This window comes from Protopterus annectens, chromosome 9.part0 (genome assembly GCF_019279795.1).
Source record: "Protopterus annectens isolate FY-2018-M chromosome 9.part0, PAN1.0, whole genome shotgun sequence".
Classification (NCBI taxonomy): Eukaryota; Metazoa; Chordata; order Ceratodontiformes; family Protopteridae; genus Protopterus; species Protopterus annectens.
Genome location: NC_056743.1, coordinates 391,955,001 through 391,982,203, shown reverse-complemented (window position 1 = coordinate 391,982,203; position 27,203 = coordinate 391,955,001). Strand labels below are relative to the sequence as shown.

At 40.1% G+C, this 27,203-nt stretch overlaps 1 protein-coding gene across 2 annotated transcripts in view; it reads left to right on the top strand.

Moving 5' to 3' along the window:
* PDGFD (platelet derived growth factor D) overlaps positions 1-27,203 on the top strand; it is a 1,391,507-nt gene that overhangs the window by 1,187,522 nt on the left and 176,782 nt on the right. For both annotated transcript variants that reach the window (XM_044082930.1, XM_044082931.1), the window contains one exon: positions 21,636-21,850. In XM_044082930.1, the coding sequence (XP_043938865.1) occupies positions 21,636-21,850 (215 nt within the window). The remainder of the gene's footprint in view (positions 1-21,635; positions 21,851-27,203) is intronic.

Sequence of the window (27,203 nt, the reverse complement as noted above, 5' to 3'; positions counted from 1 at the left end):
GCATTGGAGGCTTCATGTAGGACAGCTATGACAGGGGCGGTCATTCGTAGACATGCATGGTTGAAAGAACAACCCTTACCAGATCATGTTAAGGCAAAACTTCTTGACGCACCCTTGGAAAAGAACAAGCTTTTTGGTGCTAATGCTAAAGATGTGTTAAAGTCCATTGAGGAAAAAGTCAAGTCAGTTCAGACAGTCAAAGATTTCCTTCAGGTTCAGCCGCCCAGATTCAGCAGGAACTGGCCTTCTAAAAACTGGTCCTTTCCTAATCCTGAAAGATCACAAAGGGGCAAAAACAGGCATGGCCGAGGAAGAGGCCAATACAGAGGATCCTACAGGGTACGACAATGGCAACCAACAAACCAAAGAAGTCACACAGGGGTTTCTCCTGCCCCGCAGGGACAATTTCAATGACTTTCCTCTAGTTCCGCTAACCAAGGAGCAAACAGAGGCTCCTTTGGGTGGAAAGTTATCTCTGTTTTCAAAAAATTGGCACAAGCTGACAACAGACAAATGGATTTTGGACATTATAGACCACGGTTACAGGTTCCACTTCCACACTTTGCCAAGAAAACAAGGCATGCCAAACCTTCCACAAAATCAGAGGGCAGAGGCTATAAAGCAAATTTCTCTGCTTGCACAGATCAAAGCAATAGAAAAAGTTCCACAGCAAGAACAAGGCCAGGGGTTTTATTCAAGACTGTTCCTTGTTCCAAGAAAAGAAAGTCAATGGAGACCAATACTGGACTTGTCCACTTTAAACACTTTCCTCATAGTACCAAAGTTCAAAATGCTGACTCTACAGCAACTCCTTCCCATGCTGGGCAAGGGGTCTTGGCTGATTACTCTGGACCTCAAGGAGGCATACCTGCATGTCCCTATCAGGCACAGCTGCAGAAGATACCTCAGATTTCTTGCAGGGCCAGAGCATTATCAATTCTCAGCATTGCCATTTGGCTTATCTACTGCGCCCAGAGTATTCACAAAATGCCTGGCATCAGTAATTGCTCATTGCAGGCTCCAGGGGATTCAAATCTACCCGTACCTGGACGATTGCCTCATACAAGCGGACAACAAACTAACTTTGACAAAAAACTTGAATTATGTCATACACTTGCTACAGGCTCTGGGATACACAGTCAACTTTCAAAAGTCAAGACTTCAGCCATCCCAGCAAATAACCTTCTTAGGAGCCAAACTAGACACAGCCTCTCAAATGGCTTACCTGACAGAAGACAAGCAAAAGAAGTTAACCCATTACTTCAAAAGTTTAGCAAAGCTCACCCAGATGACTGCAAGGAGTTTCCTACAGGCCCTGGGTTACATGGCATCCTGCATCCTCCTGGTTCCACTAGCAAGACTACACATGAGAAAGCTTCAATGGTACTTAAAAAGCTTATGGTCTCAACACAGCAACAACCTAGAAGCAAATATCCCACTCATTCCATGTCTTCAAAAGGAATTTCTATGGTGGGCCTCAGCAAGCCAGTCAAACATAGGTATGTCATTCAAAAAACCTCAGATAACACAGACCATGACCACAGACGCCTCAGACCTTGGATGGGGGGCGCACATGGAAGGCAGATGTATTCAAGGACAATGGTCTCCAAAGGAAACACATCTGCATATCAGTCAAAAAGAAATGTTAGCAGTAATGCATGCCATCGACGCCTTTGGGCAACAACTTCAACAAGGCCACCTATTAATACGGACAGACAACACCACAGTGATGTGGTACATAAACAAGCAGGGGGGCACTCATTCTTACCCCCTTTGCAGACTGACAATGAATCTTTGGGAAAAATCACTGGGCCTAAACATACAATTACAATCCCAGTTTGTTCCAGGCAAAGACAATGTTCTGGCGGACAGTCTAAGCAGGAATTTCCTAGACCCCCACGAATGGAGGCTACATCCAGACATCTTCCTATGACTCACCTCGACATGGGGCAGGCCGGACGTAGACCTATTTGCCTCCCACCTCAATCATCACTTACAAAAGTTCTGCTCAAGGACATATCATCCACAAGCATGGAAAATAGATGCCCTCTCATTCAACTGGAGCACCCTGATAATTTATGCATTTCCACCTCTGCCACTGATGACCACAGTGTTATTAAAGATCAAAGCAGACAAGCCGAAGGGGATCCTAATAGCTCCAGACTGGCCAAGACAACACTGGTACCCACTACTATGGAGCATATGTCACAACAAAACTTGGGCCCTTCCACAATGGCCCCAACTTCTGACTCAACACAACTTCAGGACAGTTCATCCCAACATCCAGACGCTACAGCTAACAGCTTGGGAAATCCCATAAATAACCTTGATTTACCTCTCTCCAAGGAAGTTCAACGGATATTAACAGAAGCCCGCAGACCATCCACCAGAAAAGTTTACTCAGCCAAATGGAAGAGATTCAGCATTTGGAATACCAACAAGGGTCATGATGCCTCATTTTTGAGCATTCCTCTCATCCTGGAATACTTGGCAGATATGCTGCATAAAGCACTTTCATTCTCTTCCATAAAAATTCATGCTTCAGCTATCTCAGCTAGATACAACACTGACCCACCTGTGTTTTCACATCCTTTGTTAAGGCAATTTCTTAGAGGAATCAAGAATATAAAGCCCCCAAGAAAGGCACCAGTACCAGCTTGGGACCTCAATTTTGTCCTAGAAAAATTGACTTTACCTCCCTTCGAGCCAGCAGCTTCTGTGGATTTACAATTTCTTTCCTGGAAGACAGCTTTCCTGTTGGCCATTACCTCAGCAAGAAGGGTTTCGGAATTACAGGCCTTAATGGCAATACCACCGTTCATAACCTTTCACAGAGACAGGGTCTCCTTACGAACCAACCCTACTTTTCTGCCAAAAGTGGTATCTAGGGTTGCCTTAAATCAAGCAATTCACCTGCCTACTTTCTTTCCTAATCCTGAGAACAAAGGGGAAAGACTGTTGCATACCTTGGACATACACAGACAACTTCACTACTACCTAGACAGAACCAAGACCAGTAGGAAGTCTGACCAGCTTTTGTAGCTTACGCCCCTGCAGTACAAGGAAAAGCAATTTCTAAACAGACAATTTCAAAATGGATTGGACATTGCATCAGATTCTGTTATTCCTTCCATGGAAAGAGTGTGCCAGCCAATGTCAGACCACACTCCACCAGAGCTACAGCCACCTCTACAGCCTTTTAAGAGGGGTGCCTACAAAGACATTCTAGAAGCTGCTACATGGAGCTCCATGCATACATTTTCCAAGCACTACAACCTCCCTTTATATTCCAGATCCAGAGCAGGCTTTGCTTCGGCAGTCCTGCAGGGACTGATAGCTACACCATCCCTTTCTTAGAGAATACCACCTCCCCCAGCTAAGCTTTGGTATTCAACCCATATGTTATGACTGCAGTTGCATTCTTGAAGGACATAGTACAGTTTTGTACCTACCATAAATGTAGATGTCCGATAGATATGCAACTGCAGTCGGGTTTTCCCTCCCTCCATCCCCTCTATGCCTTGGGTCCACTCCTCTCCCTGTTATCCTTAGCTGGGGATATCTGTTATGGTGTTTCTGTTTATTGCTTATTTGTTGTCTGGAAACCTACTTTTGTCTTCCAATTTGATTACAGCCTTCCTTGGAGGGCACCTGGCATCTGGGGCAAGAAACACTGAAGAAGATGGCATCAGCTAATGTTTATATACTCCAGCCGCCCTGACATCAGAGAGAAATGCGACATCAGCTGATGTCAGACCCAGACTTTGGAATCCGGCCGACCGAGGGCTGCCTGAGGCAGGACAACCCATATGTTATGACTGCAGTTGCATATCTATCGGACATCTACATTTATGGTAGGTACAAAACTGTACTTTTCTAATGTGCATAAGAAGAAGGATGGCTTGTGTTAACTTCACCAGGTAAATGGGTTAGGTATACCAGTAACAGACAGCAAAAATCCATCTGGACATGAGCTTCCTACAGAGGATACTGATGTTCATCATGTTTCACTGTTGCAGTCATTACAATTGGGTTATCCTGCTGGTAGGCAACCCGCAGTCGGCCTGAATTCCAAAGTCTAGGTTCTGCATCGGTTGCTGTTGCCTCCTCCCTGATGTCAGTGCACCAGGGGTATAAAAGATGCAGCCGACGCCATTTTCTTCTGTCTTTCTAGCCATGCGGTGCCTGAAGCAAAAGCAGTTTGCAAGTGCCAGTCGGCCGACTCCTGATATTTTCAAGTTTGAATTTCAGAGCTGAAGTCTTCATTAAAAGCTAAGTACCCCATTTGGGAAACTTTTTTCTTGCTCCAGACCGATGTCAAAAAAAGTTAATAATTGTATTTCTTGTGGGAAGCAAATACCTCATAAGGATTTTGATTCTTACTGTATTCCTTGCCTAGGCCCTGACCACAACGTTGCTAGTTGTCGGTTTTGTGCTAGATTTAACCAACGCACTATTAAGCGTTGGTACAATTTTGCATTTCATTACTTTGGCAGATGATTTAATTATATAATGCCGTTGGAACAGCCGACTACCGGAGTTTACAAAAAACGCAAAGAAAAAGAAAAGGACAGGCATCCAAGGTCCAAAACCGATGACGAGGTTTCCTCGAGGCCAGTCGCCGGTTCGCCGGTTCTCAGTGAGGCACTTTCACAGCCCCTGACGACTGCTACTTTAGAGCAGCAGGCCGATACCGACTCCCACGTGGAGTCAACCAGACCTACAGAAACTCAAGGTATTGGACCTTCAGAAACCATTCCCTCAGATGGGTCTGGAGCCACTGAGCAGGCATCGACTTCTGAGGGCATTTTCAGGCCTACACAATTATATGTTAAAACGACTTCAGCTTCAAAGGCAAAGACTAAAGCAGCTTTAAAGACAAAGAAACGAGTACAACAGCCCCATGGGCAGGCCTCCTTGCCTAAAAAAACAGATGCTCAAAATGGCCGAAGACCTGATTACTTTGATTAGGGGTTCTCATCCCCCTCCTGACAAGAGGCCTAGGCAAGAGATAGAATATGAATCTTCAGATCAGGTTTCCATTTCTTCTGATTCCTCTTCTGAACAGCAATACTCTCTTCCTCCTTATGAGGATTCTTATTCTGAAGAATCTATCCCCTCAGCTTCTCCACCTGAGGATTATTCTTTTGGGGAAACACTGCATACCATGAGGGAGCAATTCCACTGGGAGAGCCAAGATTATTCTGAATCTAAGAAAAGGCTCAGAGATTTTCTTTTACTGCCTCAGCACAGGCCCCTTGCTATTCCACCTGTACTAGACATTGTAGATGATGTATTTTCAGAGTCCAGTCTGACTCCTGACTCCTTACCTCCAGCTCCTAAGCCAGACAGATACTACAGGGTTTCAGACTCCCACAAATTTATTTTTAAAAACCCTGCAGCTGACCCAGAAACTATCTCTCAGTGTCCCAAGGGGGTCAAGGCTTCTACTGCAAAAAACTCTACCCCCTCTGACAGAGATTCCAGGGCACTGGACAGATGTGGAAAAAAGATTTACACTTCTGCTACCTTGGCTATAAGGGCTTTAAATTGTCAGCTTCATATGCTTAAATATCAGCAATACATAATGTCACTGCTTAAAATGAAAATGTTGACAAATTCTGAATGTGCAGAAAATAGAAAAATGCAGGATTTATATCATGCAGCTGAACAAGTTGGAAAGCATACTTTACAATGTGGTTTTGATTCTTTGGAGGCCTCCTGCAGAGACGCTGTTACAGGTTCTGTCATTAGGAGGCATGCTTGGTTAAAAGAACAGAATCTGCCTGATCATTTTAAAGTAAAATTATTAGATGCTCCATTACAGCATAATACTTTGTTTGGTGTTAAAGCAGAAGTGGTACTGAAGAAAATGGAGGACAAAGCCAAATCTATGCAGACAGTCAAGGATTTCTTACAGGTACAGCCTTCAAGATTTAGCAGACACTGACCTACAAATAATTGGTCCTTTCCAGTGTCAGACAGGCCACAAAGAGGCAGATACAGATGCCCTAGAGGCAGATCCCAGCCCCAAGGCTCATACAGGTCTAAACAGTGGGGTGCTTCTACCTCCAAAAGTGGAGAAGTCAAGTCACAGCCATACAGAAAGCAGTACCAATGACTTCCCCCTGCCAGCGCCAAGCACTTATCTACTGGCAGCTCCTTTAGGGGGAAAACTAGCACTTTTTTCTCAAAACTGGCACCTAATCACCCCGGACAAATGGGTCTTGAACATAGTGTCACAAGGAAACAGGTTTCACTTTCACACACTGCCAAGGGCAAACGGTATGCCAGACTTGGCAAAACATCAATGGGCAGTGGCATAAAAGCAAGTTTCATCCCTCATGGACATGAGGGCCATTTAGCAAGTGCCACAGCAAGAGCAGGGACAAGGATTTTACTCAAGACTTTTCTTGGTGCCCAGAAAGGACAAAGCCTGGAGGCCAATACTGGACCTATCTATTCTAAACACATACCTGGATATTCCAAAATTCAAAATGTTGACTCCACAGCAGCTTCTGCCCATGCTGGGCAAGAAGGCTTGGCTTGTAACTTTAGACCTAAAAGAGGCATACCTGCATGTCCCAATCAGACAATCATGCAGAAGATACCTCAGATTCACAGCTGGCTCAATGCACTACCAATTCTCTGCACTGTCCTTTGGCTTAACTGCGCCCAGGGTATTCATAAAATGCCTGGCACCAGTAATTGCATTTTGCAGACAAAGAGGAATACAAATGTATCCTTACTTGGACAACTGCCTTATTCAAGCAGAGAACAAGGACTAAAAGAGGCATACCTGCATGTCCCAATCAGACAATCATGCAGAAGATACCTCAGATTCATAGTTGGCTCAATGCACTACCAATTCTCTGCACTGCCATTTGGCTTAACTGTGCCCAGGGTATTCACAAAATGCCTGGCACCAGTAATTGCATTATACAGACAAAGAGGAATCCAAATGTATCCTTACTTGGACAAAATGCCTGGTTCAAGCAGAGAACAAGGACTTACTACTGCAGCATCTGGTGTTTGTAAAAAGATCATTAACATGCCTAGGGTACACAGTAAACAAGAAGAAATCAAAACTTGTACCATCTCGAGAGATAATATTCCAGGGTGCAAGCTTAAATACAACTGCCCAGATGGCTTATCTCATGCCAGACAAACAAAGGCAAATGACTACTTATTTCAAAAGGTTGGCAACAAACACCCAGTTAACTGCAAGAAAAATTCTGCAGGCTTTGGGCTTCATGGCGTCATGCATTCTGCTAATTCCATATGCAAGACTGCATATGAGGAAACTACAATGGTATCTAAAAAGTGTTTGGACTCAACATTGCCACAGCCTGGAAACAATAATTACACTCATTCCCTGCCTACAACAGGAGTTTCGATGGTGGGCAAAGGCTTGTCACCACAACAAGGGACAGCCATTCACCATGCCCCCAGCCAGGCAAACATTGACAACAGATGCATCGGATTATGCCTGGGGGGGCCCACATGGCAGGAAGATGTATTCAGGGCTCATGGTCCACAAACCAAATGCATCTACATATCAATCAAAAAGAGATGCTAGCTGTTCAAAATTCCCTGACAGCCTTCAAGGATCTACTTCATCCAGGACAACTACTGATAAAGACGGACAATACTACAGTCATGTGGTACATAAACAAGCAGGGAGGTACACATTCCTGCCCCCTTTGCAGACTGGCCATGACTTTGTGGGACACAGCATTGACTTACCAAGTACATCTGCAAGCACAATTCCTGCCAGGAAAGAAAAATGCTCTGGCAGATGAACTAAGCAGAAACCTCATGGATCCCCACGAGTGGAAATTGGATCCACAAGTCTTCAACATGATAACAAGGAATTGGGGATGCCCGGACATAGATCTATTTGTCTCCCCTCACAACTGCCAACTACAGAGATTCTGCACAAGGACTTATCACAAGCAAGCATGGAAAGTGGATGCCCTATCTTTCAGCTGGAAAAACGTAACAGTATATGCCTTTCCCCCACTGTCTCTCCTCCCCAAGGTACTCCTAAAGGTCAGACTAGAGAAGCCAAAAATGATACTGATTTCCCCGGACTGGCCCCGCCAGCACTGGTACCCAATCCTAAGGAACTTGACTCAATGCCCAGCTTGGACATTACCTCAAATTCCTCACTTACTGACCCAACAAAACAATCAGATCCTACACAGCCAACTCAGGACCTTAAATCTGGCAGCATGGCGGATAACGTAGCTTTTCAAAACACACCTCTCTCTAAAGCGGTTATGGATGTTATCCTGGAGGCCAGGAGGCCCAGTACCAGAAAATCTTATGCAGAAAAATGGAAGAGATTCTGTGCTTGGAACCAGGCACAATGAATTGACATGATTGTTCCAAATATCCCTCAGATTTTGCAATACTTAACTGAAATGCCTGACAAAGGCCTATCCTTTCCATCAGTTAAGATTCATGCCTCTGCCATCTCAGCTCATTACAATACAGAGCCACCTATTTTTTTCTCATCCTTTATTAAGGCAGTACCTCAGAGGAGCCAAAAACTTACGGCCTCCAAGGAGATCACCAATACCTGCATGGGACCTCAATTATGTCTTGGAAAAACTCACTCTGCCTCCTTTTGAGCCAGCCGCTACAGCAGATATAAAAAGTTTTTATCATGGAATACAGCTCTGCTCCTAGCAATAACCTCTGCAAGACGAGTCTCAGAGCTACAGGCACTCATGGCTGTGGATCCTTTTATCATCTTCCATCCAGATAGGGTTTCTCTAAGGACAAACCCCACTTTTATGCCTAAGGTAGTGTCCTGTGTGGCCCTCAACCAAACTATTCATTTGCCTACATTTTATCCAAACCCACAGAATAAGGGTGAGAAAATTCTGCATTCTTTGGACATACACAGACAACTGTGCTTCTACTTGGACAGAACCAAAGCTTTCAGAAAGACTGAGCAATTACTGGTAGCATATGCTGCAGGATCATAAGGAAAGGCTATCTCAAAGCAGACAATTTCAAAGTGGATAGGCCACTGCATTCATCTATGCTATTCACAACATGGCAAATCAGTGCCTAAGGCCATTAGGCCACATTCAACCAGAGCAGCAGCCACTTCAGCAGCCTTCCTCAGAGGAGTGCCCACCAAAGACATTTTAGAGGCAGCAACCTGGAGTTCAGTGCATACTTTTACAAAGCACTACCACTTACCACTTACCACTCTACTCCAAATCCAGGGCAGGCTTTGCCACTGTAGTTCTGCAGGGCCTCATAGCCGCTCCTAATTCTATTTAGTTCCAGTCTCCCAACCTTAGCTTTGGGATTCAACCCAATTGTAATGACTGCAACAGTGAAACACGATGAACATAGTACAGTTGTGTACCTACCATAAATGTAGATGTTCGAGTGTATTCACTGTTGCAGTCCAGGTTACCCATCCACCATCCCCCTTATCTTTGCTGGACCTTATCTGTACTTCTCTATTCTATACAACCTATGTGGTGTATTTGCTTGTAGATGAAGGAAATTTGTTACTTACTGCATGCATGCTTTATTGACATATTTTTAGCCTACCTTTTTGGGGGCACCTGACATCTGGGGCAAGAAAAACTGAAGAAAATGGCGTCGGCTGCATCTTTTATACCCCTGGTGCACTGACGTCAGGGAGGAGGCAACAGCAACTGACGCCGGACCTAGACTTTGAAATTCAGGCCGACTGCGGGTAGCCTGCCAGCAGGATAACCCAACTGTAATGACTGCAACAGTGAATACACTCAAACATCTACATTTATGGTAGGTACACAACTGTACTTTATGTGTGATTCTTGAGAGAGGTATGGTGAATGTGCTGGTAGGCATAGAAAGCAGATCACATGTATGTCATGTGCCTCTACCATTGATCCTGTTAAGGATGCAGAGCTGTGACTGCCTGTAGCTGCCCCAGTTCATGGATAGTATTGTTCTTTTTGTAAACCTCATAGAACAGTCTGGAAAATGTATTGCTCAGGCAGCCATTCTACCATGGAACAGCAGCAGTATCATGTCTGGTCTTCTTGGCATCATGCTGCTGGGCCCACACATGATTATCATAGAGAGAAATTGGTCCATTGCAATTTCAGCCCCTTGCAGTGCCATTACTCTCAAGCCTGGGCAACTATGCTTAATTTCATGTTTGAGCTAGGATGGTATCTGGAAGTCAGTGTTCAGTGCATATAGGAGCAGCAGCTGTAGGCTTATAGTGTTGTGCCTGTGATGGAAAAGCCACAGCATACCCAACTGTAGGTTGTATAGGTACAGGTGGGCACCTCACAGTACAAATCAGCATGGTCATAATCAGATCCATACCTATTTGAATTGGGCTTTTCCCAGCTGAAGTTCTCTTATCCACTCCTGCCTCTAGATGCATCCCCGTTATTGATACATTATGCCTGCAGACATTGGAGGAAACATGATGACTTCAATGTAGACAGCATGTGCTTCCCTTACTATGTGATATCCACCTGCATTTTGTGTATGCATCAGTGTAGCTCCAGCCTCTACACCACTACCACCCAAGCCTTACCTTCAAGGCAACAGTGGCATCATCATCATCATCACTAGAGGCAGCTGAAAATCTTACCTACTGGGTCCTGGCTTATCATCATCCCAGAAACCCGCAACAACATGCTGTGCAACACTTCTAGATGTAATAGAAACTTTTTAAGAGATACAGACAACAGTGTAGGTCTGCCCCTCTTCCAAGAACTTAACAAGGTACGATATGGTTTGTTTGAAGTACCAGTCTGCCATAACTTGGAAGGGTCATCTTATGTAGATTGTATCTAGCCAGCTGGAGGCTGTGCAACAGGGGCAGTGCCTTTAACACACTGGTACTTATAAAGCAATAAATATACATTATACTGCATATGAGAAATAAAACAGGTACACTAACCTGCCTTCCCTGGTATGCCAGAAATGACGTTGCCATAAATCCCAGGAAAAAGCACCTCTGGGACAAAGATAAAGCTAAGTTTCTCAGTGGAAGTGCATTGCAACCATGATGGCATTGTCTCCCATGTCCTTTTATTCTCCTTGGGGAGCCTAAGGTCCTATGCCTTCTGTTTTGCTTGCTTTTTTTTTTCTTTGCTGAAGCTGCTGTGGTCACCCACGGAGTTCACATTGGCATCTTCTTCAGCCCTTCACTTCTAGCAAAGGAGTTGTTAACTACCTCTAAGCATGATGAAGGTACCACCTACCCAGATATAACTCATCAAGGTCTCAACTTCCTGCTATGAGAATTCAAATATCCTTTACAGAACAGACATTGAATGTAAATAAAATATAAATGCGTAAGCATTATAAGTCATGTATCTCCTAGCCTCACCTAACAGATATGACCATAAATGTACACTGCTTTCTCATTTGTCCATTTAGCTATCATAAGATCACAACATTGGCTTTATATTTAGTCCACTAATACTAAGGCATTGCTGCAGCATATTACCATGTCAATGAGAGTTTTACGTCGGCAGCACACATGCATACTCAGGCCAGCACTGCAGTAAGTTTCTTCAGTTGCTCCTGTTTCCAGTCATGTGAAATCTATGGATGGATGACAATACACAAATAATATAAACATGCTCATTATGTTCTATCAGGACACATAAATGACCACAGTGTAGTAACATGAAATTTACATGTCACTCACACACAGAGGTTCTTAGATGGGCACACTAATATAGTTCTGCAGTAAGTACAAGTTGGAAGGTAGTACATGGCACAAACTTGACATGATCTCACACAACTTTTCTACACATTTCCGACATCCACAGCTGTTCTGGAAAAATGGCAGCTACAATCTCCCAATGGCTTGGAAATGCCACATTGAGAAAGCAGAAGACATATCTTATTGTAAGCCTTATCCCTGAACATAAAACTGTTATTTTTAGTGAGCCACTCCTGCTGTAAAAGAAGCTTACAGATGGGCATCAGAGAGGGGATAGGTTGCAGCATTATGACTGACACTGATATTACCAATCAAGGAGAAAAATGCCAGTAAAATAGTCCACCATGTCCCAAAGGACTGCACTGCCTCATACAACTGTATTATTGATGGCCAGTACCAACTTTTGGAGAGCTGCTAAACACTCAGTTGTATGTAGAGATATGTGTATACTTACATGTATGTTTATTTCAGAAAATATTGTTGAAACCTGGTGTGCTTTTGAGAAGTGTGAACAGCACCTCTGATATAGACCCAGTAAGTAAGTAAGTATGTCATATAGTTAAAGTATCCTTTCTGAAGATAGATCATTGATATCCATGTTAGAAAGCCCATGCATCCCCGGTGGATATTGTCAGAGCATGTGTGCATGTATGGTACCCTAATACAATACAAGGCAGCTATGTTGTGTGTCCATGCATATTATAATGACATTCACATAGTATGTGTGACTTGTAATGCCACTGCCTTTGGGTGACAAATGAGCCATTGCCAGGAAATATGAGATGAGTGCTTAATGTGTACTCTAATATGCCCATAGTGGTTATAATGTATGACAGCACACATGACTTTTAACATTAGTAGTAGAAGCAAAAACTAAAAGTCCAACTTGTATAGTTAGCTGTCCTATGTTTCATGAGGCCTGCATCATACATGTGTTAATATTGTATGTTGAACTTCTACATTATACCCACTCTAGCCATGGCACTAGTAGCCCATGAGTAGGGTATACTTGCATATTGCAAAGTGTACCATGTTAAATTAGTATGTTTTCCTGTACATGGGAGACTCACTTTGCAAAATTTTGGCACTACATTGGTTGAGATATTCACAGCTGTTTTCATCATATGGTGGGATTATATGATAGTCTTAAGCAATCAGCATATGTGTATTTTTTTATTCAACAAATGATTAATGTATTCTGCACTGCAGATTTGATGTTGATGGCATTATGATGGTAACCCACCAATGTCTATTGAAGACCATAGTGTTTACGTGTATGTTGCCATCCATATACTGCCAAGCATAATACTAGAAGGAATATCTCGGGTCATGCCAAAGATTATTAATCACGGTGATACTATTGTAGAGGCGTGCATATTTTGTATCACTGCCTTCTTGTGTACTGCAGGTCATTAATCAAGACAATAGATTAATTTATATTCTTCTGAACAAGAACCAGAAAGTTGATTTGGTTAAGCTGAGCTGCTTTTTTATCACTGTGATAGCATATTTTTATTATTTAGTGTTCACCATAACCTGATTTTTTTCCTAATGTGGCTAATATTTTGAACTATTCTGCAAAATATGTATTTGCAGTTCCTGTTACAGAAAATGTTGTTTGAAGTACTTCATTATACTGGGGAAAAAGGTACATATAAATCATTTCACAGCTAAAACAGCTATGATTGACTTTATTGAATCATTTGGACTGATTAGCTCCCTGACAGTCAAATGACCCATAGAAAAGGATTGTACTTTCCTCTTCATTCATAAGTAATTGTCCTTAACTGACCTTTTTAATCTGTCACATGATTTGGCTCTTAAGGTCAATGGGTTTATGATTGCCCTAACCTGATTTTCAGGTCACTCAACCAAAAATTTATATCTGTCTATATACAGAGGAGGTAGTAGCTGACTAAGAATCTTCTCAAGTATCAGGATATAGTGAATAAAAATAATAATAGAAAAGTAGGTTACATTCTTTAAGAATTAGATAGCAGTCTAATCTAAGAGATTATATAGTCAGCCTTTAACATTCCTCAAAGATTTGTTTTATTCACAAAATCCTTTTATAAGTCTATGCAACAGAAATATATGGAGTACTGCCTGGTATAACATATTTCAAAATTATGAAACAAAGAAGGTGGAAAGTAAATGAGTGTACAAACCACAAATAACTGAGAAAACACAGTCAGGCGAACTGGTCACCAGTAATTGTCATTCTAACGAGGTGGTATACCTTGCCTATTGTTCCTCATGTTTTGCATTTTATATTGGCAAAATAGAAAGAACTTTGAGACAGAGAATTTATGAACACCTCTATGAGATCTGTAGGAAAAGAGAAACCAATGTATTATTTAAACATACTTTGTTATGTGAGGATTTTTCTTTTAAATTTTGCATGTTGGAGCAGGTAAAATGTTTTGAGAGAGGGGAGGACTGGGAAACCAGGCTCGAGTACTGTGAGTTAATGTGGCAACTAAAGTTTGATTCTTGCTCAGCCCCTGGGTTGAGTGAACACTATTCCATCCTACCATCCACAAAGAAAAGGGGTTCCTATCAGCATTTCGAATGTTGAAAATGCCAAATTTAATTTAATCGAACTGAAATGTTTGAAATCTCAGAAGAGCGAACTGACAGTGAAAGAAATTGGTGGGCCGTAATCAGAGTTTGCTATTTCCTCCACTGTGGTGCAGTCTCGGAGTTGGTATATTTAAGTAGGGGGGTTGTGGGGGGTAACCCCCCCCCCACACACACACACACACACACACTTCTGCCAGTGTTTTTTTTTTGCACTGAACACTGATTTCTTTCCCTGGGAAAGAAATTGATGTTCTGTCAGTTCGTTCTTTTGAGATTTTGAACATTTCAGTTCGATTAAATTGCATTTGGCATTTTCAGCATTCGATATGCTGATATAGACCCAAAAAAGAGCCTTAAAATAAGGCTATGTTATGAGATGTTTACATTTTCTATGGTTACTGAAGTTTTTTATGTGTACATTTTTTATGTGTGCATTCTTATATAGTCAGCTTGACCACATTATAACAACATTTTCACTGCTGGATTTTTTCACTGCTGGATTTCTTTTACTGCTGGATTTTTTCACTGCTGCATTCTTTACTGTTGCATTCACTGTTGTGCCTTTTTAAATTAGTCAATTAGGTATTGACCAATGGAGTATTGTTATGTTAAGTGGTTGGACTATTTACTTCTTAATCAGTTAGTGCTGTGTTATTCTGATGAAGTTCCCTTGTGGAATGAAAGCACTAAATCCGTGTTGTTTATTGGTACATTAAAGGACATGTTTTTTACCTTAGCAGTTTGTGGAATATTGTACTTTCCTGGTGACCAGTGTGCCTGACTGAGTGTTTTTCTCAGTTATATTCCAAAATTATACTGCATGAAGGGTATGACAGGTAACTAATATGAAAAAAAGAAGCTCAAAAGGAGCTCATTTTTTTATGCAGACCATTTGAGTTGGACAGAAGCTTCTTATAATGAATGGTCCAATGCACTATTATCTATACTTAACCATAAAAAAATGAGGGAAATGTATTAATAAATGTCCCTGTTTATGTTCAGTCTTACTACTATCCATGTAAAGAATCCAGTATTAAACCTCTGTAATGTCAATTAAAGACTAATGCTGTCCTTTAAACCCTACAAAAAAAATGGCTGCATAACTGCATACCAACCAAACAACGTACAATGGGTTTGTGACTGTCCAACAGTAGAAGCATCATACTTCAAGCATCATACCTCAAAATCACTGCATGAAAGGGCTCCCTATTGAAATGTTTTCACTCAAAATGCTGAGTGCCAACAAGCTGAAAGAAAAAAAGACTGAAATTATGGCTGAAGAGCAAATCTCGAATATCATTCTTCTTTAAACTTCTTTTTGCAACTCCAAGGTCACTATATCTTAGGAAAAAAAGAGAATATTCGGAGAAATGTTTATCTCAAATGTGATATATGTAAGTCCATTTTTTCTGGCCATTCAGTCTCTGGGTTTTGGGACTCACTCTAACAGGCCCCGACATTTCAAATGGTTAAAGTACAAAGATTTAACTTGAAGCCTGACATCAGACTATTCTTGTGAACAGAAGGCAAGCTCATCAAAATAAGCAGTACTTTAGCGATTTGCCTTTAGTTTCAGGAGAATCATGTTTTGAGGAATTGTAGGGTTTTTTTTAAGCTTCAGCTCATTTGCTGATATATTAACAAATATGCTAAGAAGCAGGATAATGTCAAGAATTATAATTAGGTGAATTACTAGATGTCTATTTTCATTTTTATTTTGCAGCTTTAACAAATTCATTAGCTAATGTAGACACGTTATTGACAACATTGCTGCTGAAGTTATTGTTACTGACTGAGCACAAATGATTTTTAATTTTTCATATTGCTTGATAATTAAACATGAGTTTTGCAGGGCTAATGTTAATCACTGACAAAGTATGTGACTGCCATTACTGCAGCTGGGGGGATGACCCTTTGATGATAGGCAGTAGCCATGAATACAATATGTGGGGGGGTCTGTTGTCATTTATCTATCATCTGTCTATCAGTTTGTCTATCTAGTGTGTATTGCAGAATGGGATTAATAGATGGGCACTCTGAAATACTCCAGTAGTTTACTGCATGAGGTAGAGTAGCTCCCAGTTAAGCAGATATGCATTGGTGTTGTATGAGAATCACCAGTACACTCAGCATGGGAGATACTTGTGCACATTTTCACTGTGCAGTATGATGCTGTAGGTTTATGCATTGCAGCTATTTGATTAGGCAGGCATTTCATAAGTTATAGATCAGTAGATTCATTTTCAGGGACATGCTTCTCTATTTTCTTCAGAAAATCCTTCAGAATAAATGAACTTGTACTGTCTGTGTACTAGAAAACTAGAAAGTTTGACAATAAAAGAGTAAACACTCCTTCACCATAACTTGTATTGTTTCTTTTATGTATTATATGTAATATTAGCAGCTTGTGTTTTTGCGTATCCATTGCTTAGAATTTGTTTTAATTTTGCACATCTGAGGCTGCACAAAATGTTATAATGAAGTATTAATACTGACTAGAAATTTTATTTATTTATTTTTATTTATTTTGCATTTGTTAACCGGGAAAGTCCGACTGGATATAGATCTATTTTCAGCGGAGGCCCAGGGAGAAAAGCTCCAGACATACATTACATGTATACATACAGTGAAATATTACAAAAAGACAGATGTTCAACAATAGATACAAACATAATACAAGATTTTTTAGAGTACACACATGAAATATTTAGGGATTATTTACTGTTAAAGGAGAACACCTACATTTTAGTGGTTCTCATACATTTTAGTAGTACATGGTTGTGTCAAGATATCATCCTTACATTAATACTTTCCAGTAGGTAGAGACTTATAATCAGTTTTCTAGACAGTTAGTGAATCAGAGTTTGTGTCTTTCGGCTTTTCCCGGTTAGGGGTCGCCACAGCAGAACTCCGGTCCGCTAATGATTGGCAGTAGGTTTTTACGTGCTGGCTTGCCGGGCCTAACGCACAACCTTCAACGAAGGAACACCCATTCAGGCATGTCGCCACACAGAAGACACTCTAACTGAGAATCGAATGGGCAACGTCTAACTGTGAGGCGACAATGCTACCGCAGCACCACCACCGCAGTTAATGAATCAGAGTAATACAGTGAAAGTTTCTTCCTGTACTAAGGTTTTCATATTTAGTTGGCATTTGAGTATGGTTTAGTCAGGGTATGTGCAGGGACAAAGCCAATGCATTTTAGGTGTTTTTTAAGAGATATTTTGAATTGGGTTAAGGAAGGAACTGTAGTAAGTTTTGCAGAAAGTAAGTTCCAGGTTTTACCAACAGAGTTGGAAAATAGTGATTCACCAGCTCAATTGTTGGATTTAACAGTTTGTGCTAGCGTTCTGTTGGAAGAGCAAAGTGTTTTTAGGTTACTGTAGGGCATGATAATATTTTTCAATATGGGTGTACTATCTGGTTGGTAGAGAACTTTGTGAACAACTATTAATTGGTTATATTGAAGTTGGTAGGGTAGTTCTAGCCAGCCTAGTGATTTAAGGTTTAAACAGTGGTGTGTTGTATATGTTGATCCTGTGGCAAATCTGGCAATATTATTCTAGCAGCTAGTAAGTTTATTGAGGTCAGATTTGCTTAGGTTTGCGAAGATGGGTGAGGCATAAAGAAGGGTTGATAGCAAATGGATATGGGCAATCACAGTCCGAGCAGATGGGGTTAGGAATAGTTTAATCTTATATAAAGAGCCTAGTTTCTTATTAACTGTTTTAATAGTTTTGTCAACGTGAGCATCAAATTTAAGGTTGTTGTCGATAATTACACCTAGCAGTTTAGTACTAGGTTCTGGGGAAATGATGGTACCATTGTTGGATGCTATGGTGAGAGATGGTAAAGGGACCTTGTGAGTGGTGGTGAAGATTAACAGCTTGGTTTTATTTGGGTTTAATAGTAGACGGTGACCAGTGAGCCAGTTCTCAACTTTGTTGAAAGTGTTTTGGGATAAAGATCGTATATGTGGGGGAGGTGGCAGCGCAGATTAGGGTCGAGTCATCTGCGTACTGTATACCCATTGCATCTGGGCTGACTTTATGCAGATCATTAATGAAGATGGAGGATAGGAGGGGGCCTAATAGAGACCCCTGGGGACTCCTAGGCTGATTGGTAATAGGGACGATAAGTTATCTTTCCATAGTACAACTTGTTGTCTGCAACTTAGATAGGAATGAAACCAACTAATTGCTAGGTTATCTATAGAGAGTGTTTTCAGTGTCCCTAAGAGTAGCTGGTGGTTTACCATGTCAAATGCCTTGGAAAGGTCTAGGAAGTGGGCTGAAGAGAGCTTGTTGTTATTAAAGTTTTAATTTACTGAGTGAGAGAAGGAAAGAAGGGCTGAGGTTGTACTATGGCAAGGTCTAAATCTGTGCTGGGAGGGCGCTAGGATTGTTCAGATTAAGATAGGCTAGGAATTGTTTATGGATACATTTTTCCATAATTTTAGCCAGGGGTGACAGGATGGCTATGGGCCTGTAATATGAGAGTTCTGTGGAATTACCCCCTTTATGGAGAGGTATAATGTGGGAGATTTTACAGATAGAAGGAATATAAGCTTCAAGAATAGCTCTATTGATTAGTATTGAAATGGGGTAAGCTATTTTATCAGTGGCTTTTTGGAGGTAGTAGGTCTACCGACAGGGTGGTGGGTTTCAATTTCTTGAGTAGTGACCTAATAAAAGATGTTGGTACTGGCTCAGACTTGAAGAGGGTGGGGTTACTGGGTGTCTGATTGGTAGAACTTGGGCTATTAGGAGATAGTTTGTTGGCAAGACATTGAAGTGTTTCTGTAAAGAAAGTGTTGAAGGTGTTAGCAACAATTTTCAGAGGTTTTAGGAGGGTAGTCAAGGGTGCAGGGGTAGATGATTGCCCTGGGTGGGTCATACCTTTAAATTAAAGATGTAAGTCATAGGTTTATAGGTGTATATACTAGGCTAATGATCAATGAGGCCTTTATATGCCTAGCCATGCAATCCAAATATATCCCATGTGTTAGCATGCCTTAGAGGTTATTTTATGGGGTATATGTCATTTATGGCATGGTTTAATTGCTCCTCTGTCCATAAGAGTCATTAAGTGTCAGACCTCTTGTATATTTCCAATTTTGCATTCACTGGTCCAAGTTGCACTTGAATAGAGTTAGGGAAGGACTCTGCTTCACATGAATTGGAAGCCTATTCCCAACAATGGGGATTCTCTGAGATACTCACCTGTCCCTCCAACTTATTCTATTTAAGACACAAGCAAAGTTTAAATCCTTAGATCTAATAGTTCTGTGCTATTTGTTTTGTGGATATGCAAAAGTCCCATCAGAGTTGGATCCAAGGATTCCAAGGATGTGTGTATGCCAGGAGTAAATCACCTCTTAGCAGTCAGTAGGAAACAGAGTATAGAGATAGGGCTTTGAAGCAGTCAGTGTAGGACATTGTGTTTATGCCCTGTATTCTTTTTGCAAGGAACTTCTGGGTATGTTCTAGCTGTTGCATGTGCCTGGTCAGGTACATACAGAAAGGGGCATTATACTCAATGGTGTGTCTGTTGACGGCTGAGTACAGTAGCACAGTGACATCCTTGGACCTAGATGCCAAGCCCTTACTTATCAAGTGAGTGACATAGAATCATTTTCGTCAGGTTAATATCTACAAGATTCCACAAATCCCTGATTATATGTATAATTTTAGGGGTGTTTTTTATCAAGGAGAAAGTTTCCCTGGATGACCAACTTCCCAAAAGGTACTGTTATGCATTTCATAATTCCTGAAATTTAATTTAAAAAAAAACATAAATCTGCATCCCTGCTTATTTTAGCATGTTGTGTTTTTATGTAAATGCTATTTATTGTGTATGAATTGCATATGTTTTGAGAAAAGAAACTGTGGAATTAAAGTTTCTGTAGGGGCACATATTATAGTACCTTCTCTAAAGAAAGTCTTCTTTAAATGGGCCTGTAGTCCTGTATTACAGAGAAAATATCTCTTGGATCATTACCATCTGAGACATTGTTGCACAGAAATTTACCTTGGCAACAGCACAAACTGATGGACTAGAGGTGAACCTTGAAACCCATATTGAGAACACAAATCAATTTAGTTATGATCAAAGACAATGGCAGATTAAAATAGGGATAATTCGAAAGACTGCCCATGACCCACAGCTTTAAGAGGCATGGTGAACAGCCCACTATCTATTTTTTTCAGAGTGTCTGAAAATATAATACACCGATTTCTCCAGTTTTCATTTTTGAAAGCAAGTTTGGAACTGTATTTGATAACGCTTCCATGTTCCCTGGGTCTGCAGACAATGCATGCGGACCTGTCATAAGAGTTTTGAGCAGTCTAGGAAAACCAAGGAATAGCTCTGTTTGCCACCTCTACCCATCCGCCCCTGAAGCCAACTGTATCACCAGAGAATGCCAAGAAGACAATGAAGTTTAAAGAGCCAATTCAAGGGTTCAGTGTGCAATTTTTTCTGTAGGACACAAAACTCATCTATCTGTATTTTTTCTTATTTGCTTAATTAAACCTTACTTTGGATTTCACAACATTTACCTTTCCTGAGGAGGGTAATTTGTTATTGTGTTTGAATGTTGATGTGTAAAGAAAATTGCAAAGCTTTAAGTGTTCCAGCTGTCACAGAGCACTCCTGATTTTCTTTCATATTTTTCATCTAGTCCATGTAAAATTTGTGGTTTTTTTTGGCTAATGGTTTAGGAGCACAGTCACGGCATAATACCAGACATTTGAGTTTCCTAGTTCATATCTCTCAGAAAACAGATGCTAATACAAACACTGTTAGTCTTGCAATTTTCTGATTATTAAGAGTCATGCTCACCTTGTATGTCATTAAATGGCCATTTGCATGTATCCTAAGGGCCTGTTTCAAAGGAGGTTTAGGGTATTACACATTGGGCACTCTGGTTTGCCTGGGTCTTTCTGTTGTTTTTGCTGTTGTGTTTTTTCTGTGTGACTTTTTAATTGCTTTTGTTTGCTTTAAGCTATGTTATTAAAGAAGTGATGGTGACTACAAACATCATAGTACTGGCATTTTTAATTTAAACATATAGTTTACATGTAGGGTATTTCTGAAGTACCTGCTATGGTTACATTTATACCTCTTGTTTAGGTATTAGTTATGTTTATTCCTTTTAAACAATAACACTGCCATTGCTGGTTTAGAGCGACTTTTATAATCTCATAAACCCTGCCTAAAAATGGACTGTGAAATTCAAGGATGCTTACTTGTTAACAAACCATGATGAACAAATTAATGTTCATTTCTGCATTGACTGTGCAAGGACTTAGCTGTGATTATCTTCTTTGGATTTCAGTTGACCTGGATAGGCTGAATGATGATGTGAAACGCTACAGCTGCACACCACGGAACTATTCAGTCAATTTACGCGAGGAGCTGAAGTTGACCAATGCAGTGTTTTTCCCAAGATGCCTTCTTGTGCAGCGCTGTGGAGGAAACTGTGGTTGTGGCACTGACAGCTGGAGGGGATGCAGCTGTACCGCAGCAAAAGTTGTAAAGAAATATCATGAGGTACTTTCTCATATGGTATAATACAATTTTCATATGTTTGCTAATAAGTCACATTGTTCTTCAAAATCAGGGTCAGCAAATGAAGTCTTTCAGTTTACAGTTATTCAGCAGTAGAATCTGTCATTAGTTTATGAGACATCATTGGCATAAAGCAGCATAAACTACTCCTGCTGTTTCACAGTTAAATTTTACATTGATGGTGCAGATTTTGTTACGTATGCGAACTTTATTAGTTACCATAATGTGCTGGCACTGCTGACATCTCCCACACTTTCTCATCCCCCGGTTGTTGGGGCATTTTTGATTGTTCCTTTCCAAAAAATCTTTAAAATTTAGGCCTCTTCTATAGGTAATATGTGGTCTATCTCCCAATTTCATATTAATAGCACTGTCCCCTGATATTATAGCCCAATTTTTAATCATAATATTCTTAACGACATGTGCATCAATAGAGAAAGTAGTAAGAAGGCTTATTCTGCCATCATAATTCCTAATACTATTCTCCCTATGCTCATCAGGGGAGTATCACTTATTGTTTCTCCATAACCCCTGCATAGAATAGGTTTAAAATGGCCAGTAATCCTTTTAGTAGCCACTTCCTCAAACAATTGTTGAAAAACTCTTCTGGATCTGTATACCATCATACCTCAAGAGGTTGGCATTGAATGTTGCCAAATCTACTACATTGGTAAAACTGAAAGAATGTTTAAGCAGAGAATTTATGAACACCAATACCAGATTAGTAGGGGGTAATACCACAAATGCTTTGGCTAGACACATTCTAGAATACCCCACACATAAATTCTAGTTTACAATATTACAACAAATAGGTACATTAGAGGTGGGCCCTGGGAATTAAAGCTTGAAGAACAGGAACTTGTTTGGCAAATTAAAACATATGCACATGTTCCACTAGGGCGTAATGAATACTGCGCGATAAAATGTATCTTGAAATTAAAAGCCATACAAAGGTGAAATCCGGTCGTATAACAACTTTTCTAATACTTGAATTAATTTATAAATATTTATTTATACATATCTATCAGTATATATATATATATATACAAATTTTATATTTTCATTTGTTTGAGTTGCTCAAGTTGTTATCTAGCATTTTACAGTATTTAGATTAATTTATATACACAAGAAAATTAAGTAATAAGACTGATGTGTTTTGATTTTAAAATTGTTGCTGATTTTTTAAAAAAAAGCATTAATATTTATTTACATATACATTTTACCTTGTATAACACTGGCTCTTTAAATTTCTCAAGTTATGTTAATTGGTTTTATAATTAATTATCTCATCTTAATTGACAGTTTTATTTTAACTGAGGACTCTTGGGGTTTCTTTGTCTGAAGGCGTTCATGTAGTTCCTGAACGAAAGCGCTAACAATAAACTGGTTGGAATTCTACAGCGTGCTGCCTATCTTTGTTTTTCCTCCTCCCAGTGTGCCATTTCAAGATTGGTATAGCTATTGGCACAATCTGTGCCCATAGCTACGCCAGTCTTCTGTAAGTAAATCTGTCACTAAAAACAAAAACATTATTTTCAAGAACTAGACTCAATAGAAAACAAATCAAAAACACCATATTATTAGAGTAGTCTACACCTTTAGAAAAAACAGTTTAATAGATTCTACCCCTTCAGTGTTAGGGATAACTGTAAATAATATGCACACATCTAAGGTAACTAAAAAGCACTTAGAAATATTAACGGACCCTAGAGAATCATATAGAGTCTCAAAAAAATGCTGTGTGTCCCTCAACATGGAGGGGACCTTATCAACAATAGGTCTCAACTTACTCTCAATTAACACCGATAGAGGCTCTGTCAGCCACCCTCTACCAGACACAGTAGGTCGTAATGTAGTTCTAAGAGGATCCTTATGGATCTTCGGGAGGCCGTGGATGACAGGCATCAGCACATAAAAAATCATACAATTCATAGTCAATATAGCTATTAATTAACAAGTCATATAATTCATCTTGGACATGGTGTGATATCCTCTCAGCCGCTGGGGAAGATATCAACACATATACAGAATTGTCTGACAGCATATCTAGCAAACCTTTCACATAATACTCTTTATCCAGAACAACAATTTGCTGAAGTCTAGTTCCCCGGGCTACCCAAAAAAAACAAAAAACACTAAAACAAGTTTTTGCAGGGAGGCAAGCCCCCCTGCACCCCCCATGTGGGGGGCTGTGCCCCCCCCACACCCCTACTTAAATATACCAACTCTGAGATTGCACTACAGCGAGGAAAATGGAATATTGCCATTCCGTGCTGTAGTGTGACTGCCGAAGTCAATGTTCGAAGTTTCACTACTTTGAACAAGTGGACTCAGTGAGGTGGGGTTCGAAGTAGTGAAACTTTGAACATATTGACGGATCCCATATATATATATATATATATATATATATATATCCTCTACAGAAGACCGACAGCTCAGAACACTGACTCCCACATCGCCGACACCAAAAGCCCGACACACAAAATACTGACAACAGCGCTACTGCAGAAAAAAGGAAAATAACACTTCCTTTCTTCTGCTAGCAGGGCCTCCCCCCCATAACTTTAATATATCAACTCCGAGATCGCACTACAGTGCAGGAATGCAAATATTTCCTTTCTGTACTATGAAGACTTACCGTTTCCCCATTGTCTGTATTTCGTGTGTCGAGCTTTTGGTGTCGGCGATGTGAGTGTCAGTGTTGTGTGCTGTCGGTCTTTTGTAGGGGACCCATATATATATATATATATATATATATATATATATATATATATATATATATATATATCAGTTGATTACACCTCAACTCATTGAAGGCACACCACTCATCTCTTGTCATGTTATAAAACCTTTTAGAATTAAAAGTCTTGTGCAGCCTTATGCAGATGATTCATCATTAATATGCACAGCTAGCTCACCTTCTGCATTACATTCCCTCACTCAGAATGTATTCAACACAGTTGAAACATGGTTCACTAAATGCTGTCTCCTTCCAATGCTAAAAAAAGCAAGCTCCTTGTCTTTACACCCACCAGTAAGTCCACCCCAATAGATTTCCCTATTATTTCCAATAATCATACTATCATTCACCCCGACTCTACAACCAAACTATTAGGAATTACTATTGATAACAATCTTACATTTGATAGTCACATAAATAATACTATTAAAACTGTCAGCAGGAAAATAGGCTCCTTATATCGAATCAAAACTTTCTTAACTCCAACAGCCAAAACCAAAATTGCACACTCACATTTAATTTCTACTCTTCTATATGCTTCTCCCATATACACTAACCTCAAAAGAATAACCTTGTCAAACTGGAGCATGCCTATAACAGCATTGCCAGATTTGCCACTGATAATCCCTTTCGAACTCACCACTGTCAAAATCTAAAGCAGCTAGGCTGGCTTGAACTTCAAAACCTTCTGAAAATCTCCCAACTTACCATGGCCCACAAGATATTTTACCAAACTAACAGTACTCCTATACTTTCTAATCTCATAATTCCCTATAAAAACCTAAATTCACTACACTCTTCTAACAAGCTTCTAGCTACCATAACCAAAATTAACAACAAGGCTGGCAATTCCCTCTTTTCTAACACAGTGGGAAAAGACTGGAACCTACTTCCCGTTGAACTAACATCACTCTCTTCCCTACCTCTCTTTAAACAAAAACTCAAATACACCTTAAAACTCACTGGTTATGTCCATTCTGTAAACCTGACTAACCTTTGCTTACACTAACTTATTTTTTCACCTTACTAAATTCTCTCATATATTTTCTTTAAAATCTTCAGGAAAACTGAACTGGTGATCACAATTGAACATATTGGCAGACCCTTTCCTGTTAATTTCTGTAAAATCTACTCCATAATCGTATACTAAAGTTATGTCAATTTTATTACAGTAAATGAATTCATCACATGACCATTATGATTTTCTATACTAGTGTAAATACCAACTTTTCCTCTATTTTTATTATTGTTTCATATATATTTTTATTGAACTTCTTTCATTTACTATGGTACAACAATGATTTCTATGTTTATCTCATAGTTCTAGTGATTATCTAATTTTTGCTAGTGGAGCTTTTCTCCCCGGGCATCTACTGAAAATGGAAATGTATCCAGCTAGACTAGCCCGGTCAACAAATGTAAAATAAAATAAAATAAAAAAAAAAAATTAATAAAAATAAAATAAAAATTATATTCACAAAGCTTTAAAATTGATTCAAGTGAAGCACACAATGGGGGAGAAAACAAACTAGACTTCTTAAGTCTGTCAGTAAAAGTCCCAGCATTATCATGAAATAAAGTCTTAAGCAAAACATTTCATGCAAAGAGTCTGAGCTCTAACAAAACATCACATTTCTTCGATGAATGAGCAGGAATAAATGATAAACCATGGTTTACTATACTAACTTGTGCAGAAGTCAATGGAGTAGAACATAAATTAACAACTAATGTCCCACCTTCTTCTTTGAGGCATTGGCCATTGGAACTTCACTCCCCACTGAGAGATTCCTCCATTTCCTGTCTCTCACACCGTGGAGTTCTTTCCTGGATGTATCTGTTTGCTTGATGATAGCAGTTAAATCCAGAAAATATAACAGAGCAGAATCTGGTGCACTAGTGTGAGAAAAAACCTTAGGGCAAGCACCAAGATCTCTATTACCTAGTTTGTCATTAACTAACAATGCGGCCATAACCTTGGTAGCAGTAGGGGCACAGTCATACTTATTCATCACTTCCTTTGCATAGCTAGCAAGAGTCGATCCTGTCATTGCATCACTCAGAACGGCCTCTTGCTGAATATTAATATCATCAGTGGTATTCCACATTTCATTGATTGTTGAAGGGAGTGGCCACACAAAAGTAAGCCTCTTCTCAAAATTGAGGAAATCTCTCTCTAACGTCTTGGATTTCTGTAATTTAAGTCTGTTCTCATAAGCATAAAGGCTTTTAAAAACATCATCTAGTCGTGGAGCATACAGAGCAGTTGCATACTTCACATTAATCTCATTGAGGGAGCTCTCAACCTCTTGCAACAACTCATATTCCATCTATTTAAAAAGTTGATCAAAAACCGTATATAGTTAAAACTGATCTCTAAACTAAGAGCCTGCCACTTACGGAGCAACTCAGGATAAGTTATCCCATAAAACGGCATCCTTAATACACGCTACCCATGAAGCACCACTCTGAAATGCAAACAGGCTTCTAAATGTAGTCATTGCCACTGAAGCCTCTTGAGTCTATATGGTTTATTCTCCTCTGCTCTTCACAATACCATAAAGTTATCATAATCAGGAACAACCTCCAACTTGTCAG